The sequence below is a fragment of the Bombina bombina genome, chromosome 7 (genome assembly GCF_027579735.1).
Source record: "Bombina bombina isolate aBomBom1 chromosome 7, aBomBom1.pri, whole genome shotgun sequence".
NCBI lineage: Eukaryota > Metazoa > Chordata > Amphibia > Anura > Bombinatoridae > Bombina > Bombina bombina.
The window spans coordinates 468,542,939-468,551,067 of NC_069505.1; the positions used below are offsets into that span (position 1 = coordinate 468,542,939).

An 8,129-nucleotide genomic window follows, 5' to 3' on the forward strand; every position below is an offset into this window, starting at 1 on the left:
ATTTGATCGAATTTAGCGGTGAAATGGTAGCATGAAATATACCAAGATGGGCATAGATCAATATTTGGGGTTGTCTACTACACTACACTAAAGCTAAAATTAACCCTAGACGCTCCCTACATGCTCCCTAATTAACCCCATTCACTGCTGGGCATAATACACGTGTGATGCGCAGTGGCATTTAGCGGCCTTCTAATTACCAAAAAGCAATGCCAAAGTCATATATGTCTGCTATTTCTGAACAAAGGGGATCCCAGAGAAGCATTTACAACCATTTATGCCATAATTGCACAAGTTGTTTGTAAATAATTTCAGTGAGAAACCTAAAGTTTGTGAAAATATTTGGGAAAAAGTGAACAATTTTTTTTATTTGATTGCATTTGGTGGTGAAATGGTGGCATGGAATATACCAAAATGGGCCTAGATCAATACTTTGGGATGTCTTCTAAAAAAAAATATATACATGTCAAGGGTTAATCAGGGATTCCTGAAAGATATCAGTGTTCCAATGTAACTAGCGCTAATTTTGAAAAAAAGTGGTTTGGAAATAGCAAAGTGCTACTTGTATTTATGGCCCTATAACTTGCAAAAAAAGCAAAGAACATGTAAACATTGGGTATTTCTAAACTCAGGACAAAATTTAGAAACTATTTAGCATGGGTGTTTTTTGGTGATTGTAGATGTGTAACAGATTGTGGGGGTCAAAGTTAGAAAAAGTGTGTTTTTTTCCTAATATTTTATCATTTTTTTAAAGTAAATGATAAGATATGATGAAAATAATGGTATCTTTAGAAAGTCCATTTAATGGCGAGAAAAACGCTATATAATATGTATGGGTACAGTAAATGAGTAAGAGGAAAATTACAGCTAAACACAAACACCGCAGAAATTTAAAAATAGCCCTGGTCCTTCAGGGAAAGAAATTGAAAAATGGCCTTGGTCCTTAAGGGGTTAAGTGCTGCATTACCTAAGGTCTGTGCACACAATAAATGTTTATATATGCACAGTATATATCAGTAATTAAATTTCACATTACAAAAGGTCTGCACACACAATAAATGTTTATATATGCACAGTATATATCAGTAATTAATTGCAGCATTACAAAAGGTCTGTACACACAATACATGTTTATATATGAACAGTATATATCAGTAATTAAGTGCTGCATTACATAAGGTCTGCATACACAATAAATGTTTATATATGCACAGTATATGTCAGTAATTAATTGCAACATTACAAAAGGTCTGTACACACACAATACATGTTTATATATGCACAGTATATATCAGTAATTAAGTGCTGCATTACATAAGGCCTATACACACAATAAATGTTTATATACAGTGGATACAAAAAGTCTACACACCCCTGTTAAAATGTCAGGTTTCTGTTATGTAAACAAAATTAGACAAAGATAAATAATTTCAGAACTTTTTCCACCTCTAATGTGACCTATAAACTGTACAACTCAATTGAAAAACAAACTGAAATCTTTAAGGTGTGCACACCCTCTTATAACTGGGGATGTAGCTGTGTTCAGAATTAAGCAAACACATTAAAAACCATGTTAAAAGAGTCACACACCTGCCATAATTTAAAGTGTCTCTGATTAACCCTGAATAACGTTCAACTGCTCTAGTTGGTCTTTCTTGAAATTTTCTTTGTCGTGTCCTACAGCAAAAGCCATGGTCCGCAGAGAGCTTCTAAAGCATCAGAGGGATCTCATTGTTAAAAGGTATCAGTCAGGAGAAGGGTACAAAAGAATTTCCAAGGCATTAGATATACCATGGAACACAGTGAAGACAGTCATCAAGTGGAGAACATATGGCACAACAGTGACATTACCAAGAACTGGATGTCCCTCCAAAATTGATGAAAAGACGAGAAGAAAACTGGTCTGGGAGGCACCAAGGAGGCCTACAGCAACATTAAAAGAGCTGCAGGAATATTTGGCAAGTACTGGCTGTGTAGTACATGTGACAACAATCTCCCGTATTCTTCATATGTTTGGGCTTTGGGGTAGAGTGGCAAGACGGAAGCCTTTTCTTACGGAGAAAAACTTCCAAACCCAGCTAAATTAAGCAAAAACACATCTGAAGTCTCCCAAAAGCATGTGGGAAAAGGTGTTATGGTCTGATGAAACCAAGGTTGAACTTTTTGGCCATAATTCCAAAAGATATGTTTGGCACAAAAACAACACTGCACATCACCAAAAGAACACCATACCCACAGTGAAGCATTTTGGTGGCAGCATCATGCTTTGGGGCTGTTTTTTTTCAGCTGGAACTGGGGCCTTAGTCAAGGTAGAGGGAATTATGAACAGTTCCAAATACCAGACAATATTGGCACAAAACCTTCAGGCTTCTGCTAGAAAGCTGAACATGAATAGGAACTTCATCTTTCAGCATAACGATCCAAAGCATACATCCAAATCAACAAAGGAATGACTTCACCAGAAGAAGATTAAAATTTTGGAATGCCCAGCCAGAGCCCAGACCTGAATCCAATCGAAAATCTGTAGGGTGATCTGAAGAGGGCTGTGCACAGGAGATGCCCTCGCAATCTGACAGATTTGGAGTGTTTTTGCAAATTAGAGTGGGCAAATATTCCCAAGTCAAAATGTGCCATGCTGATAGACTCATACCCAAAAAGACTGAGTGCTTTAATAAAATCAAAAGTTGCTTCAACAAAGTATTAGTTTGCAACCATATTTTATTTATTTTTTCTTCCCTTCACCTAAAAGATTTCAGTTTGTTTTTCAATTGAGGCAAAGGCAAACTCTAGCGCCAACTAAACCTTAAATGCCCAGGGTGGTGATACCTAGCTATCACCTAGAATAAAGCAAAATGAAAAATATGCCCAGACGCCAGATTTATCTTACCATGACCTTATGCCCAGGCGCCAGACGAACGATGGCTATTTTTCATTTTGTTTTTCAATTGAGTTGTACAGTTTATAGGTTACATTAAAGGTGGAAAAAGTTCTGAAATGATTTATCTTTGTCTCATTTTTTTACATCACAGAAACCTGACATTTTAACAGGGGTGTGTAGACTTTTTATATCCATTGTATGTACAGTATATATCAGTAATTTAGTGCTGTATTACATAAGGTCTGCACACACAATAAATGTTTATATATGCACAGTATATATCAGTAATTAAGTGCAGCATTACATAAGGTATGTACTCACAATAAATGTTTATATATGCACAGTATATATCAGTAATCAAGTGCTGCATTACATAAGGTATGTGCACACAATAAATGTTTATATATACACAGTATATATCAGTAATTAAGTGCCAGTGATTAAACACTACAGAAGGACACAAACACACAGGGACAATAAAGGAGATAAATCACTGCCGCACACACCCATAACAATAACGTAAATCCTTGATTGCTCGCAGGATAAATACTGCAGCGAATCAGCAGCTTGTCACAGACACACGGTGCAACATTACACAGCAGCAGCGCTTTGATCCCTTGATTGCCAGAACACAAGCAGCAGCAAATTAATCTCTCTACTTCCACAGACAGAGCAACAACCCAGGGGATAAATCAGTGCCGCATGGCAAACCCACATCAGTGATAAACCCCTTGTTTGCCACACATGGAGCAGATGATCTAGGATGTTTATTTGTGTGTGACATCTGCTGGCAGCACAAACAGAACTTATATACAAGAGACGTTTAGTTTGCGGGAATCACCTGTAGTGCCGTCTATAGGAACTTCCTCCTCCTCAGCCTTCAGGGAGAGAGAGTCAGTTGAAGTCGCCACATCCCTACGCCCTGTACAGTGAACACTGACAGTACTGACTTAGCACACGATTCTAATTTATAGATGTAATAAATAAGGATATAACTAAAGATAACTATATGACTGGCAAGCGATGCCGACGTCTGACTACACCCATTAACCCGCACAAGCTATCTGTGCTCACTCTGGGTCAATAAACTTTATTAAGCACAGTAAATATTCACTACACTAAGGTGATCTGGTCACACTCAGACCACTGCTGTGCTACTTACCTGCCTGTTTATCAGAAAGACCTGAGGTCTGTGTTAGGCTCTTCTCAGACATAGTTTTGTTCACTTGATGTGAATTCAGGTCCTGAGAGCAAATAAATAGTCTTCAGTGTGAGGTGAAACAGTAACGGATCCTGAAAACGGAGAAATGTTTAATAAAGACTTGTGTCATGTGGTACAAAGTAATTTGTTCAAGCAGGAACCGGTGTAAACAATTCTACACAAGTGTGGTAAAAACTAGACACACACCCAGACACACAGATACATACACCTAGACACAAACACACTCCTACAGACAGACACACACCCACACCTAGACTAACACACACACCCACACACACCTAGACCCAGACCAACACACACACCCCCCCAGACCAACACACACACCCCCCCAGACCAACACACACACTCCCCCAGACCAACACACACACTCCCCCAGACCAACACACACACTCCCCCAGACCAACACACACACTCCCCCAGACCAACACACACCCCCCCCCCCACCAACACACACGCACCCAGACCAACACACACGCACCCAGACCAACACACACACACACACCTAGACTAACACACACACACAAACCCAGACTAACACACACCTAGACTAACACCCCCCCCCGACTAACACACACCCACACACACCTAGACTAACACACACACAGACTAAAACCCAGACTAACACACACCCACACCTAGACTAACACCCCCCCAGACTAACACACACCCACACCTAGACTAACACACACCTAGACTAACACACATACACCTAGACTGATTTACACACCTAGACTGACTAACACACACAATATACCTGTCAATGCTTAAGCCTATGCACAGTTATCAGAAATCTAAAGTCGCAAGAAGATGACATCATTACGACACGTTGTACAGACAAGTAGGTCAAAATAAACGTAAACGTAATGCTCTCACCACCGCCATCTTTAATATTGGCAAAGTTCGCGTACCATAGCCAGGAGCTAATTGTCACTGTCAACGAGTCCCTAACTGAGCGTATTATCCGGAACCGGAGGCAAACGTGACAGGAAGTGACATTGTTCGCTCTTTTCAAAAGTTCGGCATCTTAACAGAACACTTTGCTTTATATAAGGCGGAAATTACGGTGACGTCATTAGATAGCGCAGTGAACCCTGACATCCGCCGTATGCTGCGTGATGCTAAATTTATTATGGATTATGGGATATGTAGTTCTTAGCAATTTACAAGGAGCGCTACCCAGCTCTTCTATATGACGTCACTTCCGTGAATAATACAGATTCAGAACAGAGAGCTGCGTTGATTGGTAGATACGTTTTATGTTCAGAGATGTCTGTGATGTAAATATGTATTTCTATATATGGTGTGATATATATATATATATATATATATATATATATATATATATATATATATATATATATATATATATATATATATATATATATATATATATAATGTGTGTGATATATATATGTACTTATATATAATGTGTGTGATATATATGTACTTATATATAATGTGTGTGATATATATATGTACTTATATATAATGTGTGTGATATATATATATATATATATATATATGTACTTATATATAGTGTGTGTGATATATATATGTACTTATATATAATGTGTGTGATATATATATATATATATATATATATATATATATATATGTGTACTTATATACAGTATATTGTGTGTGATATATATATATATGTACTTATATATAATGTGTGATATATGTATATATATGTACTTATAATGTGTGTGATATATATATGTACTTATATATAATGTGTGTGATATATATATGTACTTATATATAATGTGTGTGATATATATATGTACTTATATATAATGTGTGTGATATATATACTTATATATAATGTGTGTGATATATATATATATATAGTGTGTGTAATGTATATATAAATATGTACTTATATATAGTGTGTGATATATATATGTACTTATATATAGTGTGTGTAATGTATATATAAATATGTACTTATATATAGTGTGTGTGATATATATATATATATGTACTTATATATAGTGTGTGTAATGTATATATAAATATGTACTTATATATAATGTGTGTGATATATATATGTACTTCTATATAGTGTGGGTGATATATATATGTGTGTACTTATAATATATAGTGTGTGTGATAGATATATATATATATATATATATATATATATATATGTACTTATATATAGTGTGGGTGATATATATATATATATATATATATATATGTACTTATATATAGTGTATGATATATATATATATATATATGTACTTATATATATATATATGTATTTATATATATATGTACTTATATATAGTGTGTGTGATATATATATATAGTGTGTGTGAGATATATATATATATATATATATATATATATATATATATATATATATATGCAAACACAAAAGAAGAGAGAGCGCAGCCACGACTCACGGTAAAAGTTTTTAATACATCCTTAATGCACAACTAAACATATTGCACTTACAAACTTTAAAATAAAAACAGGCGTCTCTTGGTTCACATTAGTTGTAGGTTACTGCGGTGAAGCTGTTCAATCCTGTCCCGCTGTGTAAGTTCAATCCTTGAACCACCCCAAGTCACGCTCCTCTCGATTTCTTACTCTTTGTAGCGGTGCTTTAACCGACTGTCCTTTTTGTGCCGTCTACGCGTTTCTTCCGTTTTCTGCGGACTTTATCAAGACTCCTTGGCAATGTGTCATATATATATATATATAAATATGTAAAAGAACAATGTTGGTAACCACCAATATTCAATATCCCTGCTTCTGCTTTAAGCTGTTCCTGGGAAAAAGCTGTCAAATGCACATAACTAATGCACTGTTATGACCGGTACAGATTAAACACCCCCTCTCTTAGTCCATCACTTCTAGTTACTCGATGTCCCAAGTTTTCCCAAGAGTCTCATTTTCACACAGTATCAAGTTTACAAGAGAACACATATGATGCCGTGTCAGTTTTTAAACACCTGGGTGGAAGTAAGCATCTATCAATCAGACGCAGTAACGAAAATTCTTCAGCTTGTAGCTGCAAAAACTCACCACCTCTTCTCGTGTTGTCTCTCTTGTGGATAATTCCTCTGTGCGGGATACTAACTTGCTCGGTAGGCGGGGGGGGGCACAGCTCTGGTCCCTCTCTCTTTACCCCTTCACTCCGTCAGCCGCCGTGCGGCGTGGATACCTCCGCTGAAGGATCCGGGTCGGGGGGGGGGTGTCAATCGGCCGGCCAATCACCTGTCTTCCTCCTATGACAGTTTGTGCAGGCTTACTTCCATGAACAGCCGGGGAGCCCAATCAGCTTAGCGAGTCCTGGTAATTGTAGAAATCCAAAAAACGAAACTTTCTCGCTGGCTGATGCATAAAAACAATGACTTTATTGATTCCAATGGTAAAAATGAAAATGACCAGGAAGGTCTACAGCAGTGGGATAAAAACACACTTAGCAGTGAGCATTGAATGCTGACATGTTTCGGCCCAGGGGCCGTAGTCGTAGCTGGAATGAGATACTAACAGAATGTTCCCTTAGACTTATGCAATTACTTATTTTCTATAAAAATGGTCTATTGAAAAAACTAAGAAATGATATACAGGTCATACAATGTGAATTAAACACAGGACAAAATGAGGTAGATTACCCCAGGTTTGATGATATGCTGAAAACATCACTCACTGAATCTAAAAATATCATTTTGAACATTTAAACACACAAAGTACATAAGAGATCAGGGAGATTATGACAACAAACTAGTATATATCTGGAACTACACACAAAGTAACACTAACAGATGGAATCCTAACCCTAGAGGCAGATCACGTAGTCGAAATAGGAGGAGAGGAGGCAATAGGAGATCACAAAGTAACAACTCTAGGTCAGGTGACACTAATACATCAAATTCCACCGAAATTTCCACCACATCGACAGGCATACTGAAACCAGCCAAACAGGTAACACTAAATATTACCTCAGATACTCAGGAAGTCAGATCTATAGAAAATCACCAGCCACATTCAGTTATACATAAAACTAAACAAGGC

At 36.9% G+C, this 8,129-nt stretch overlaps 1 protein-coding gene across 2 annotated transcripts in view; it reads right to left on the reverse strand.

Annotated features, from left to right (window-relative positions):
* LOC128666750 (zinc finger protein OZF) overlaps nt 1-5,130 on the reverse strand; it is a 29,274-nt gene extending 24,144 nt beyond the window's left edge. Inside the window, exons 1-2 of one of the 2 annotated variants that reach the window (XM_053721516.1) lie at nt 5,009-5,130; nt 4,041-4,171 (exon numbers count right to left, since the gene is read on the reverse strand). In XM_053721516.1, the coding sequence (XP_053577491.1) occupies nt 4,041-4,092 (52 nt within the window). In that variant the 5' untranslated portion in view covers nt 4,093-4,171; nt 5,009-5,130. Of the gene's footprint in view, nt 1-4,040; nt 4,172-4,854; nt 4,913-5,008 lie in introns of those variants that run through there. The other variant, XM_053721514.1, reaches the window with a different exon arrangement.
* Nucleotides 5,131-8,129: the final 2,999 nt, after the last annotated feature.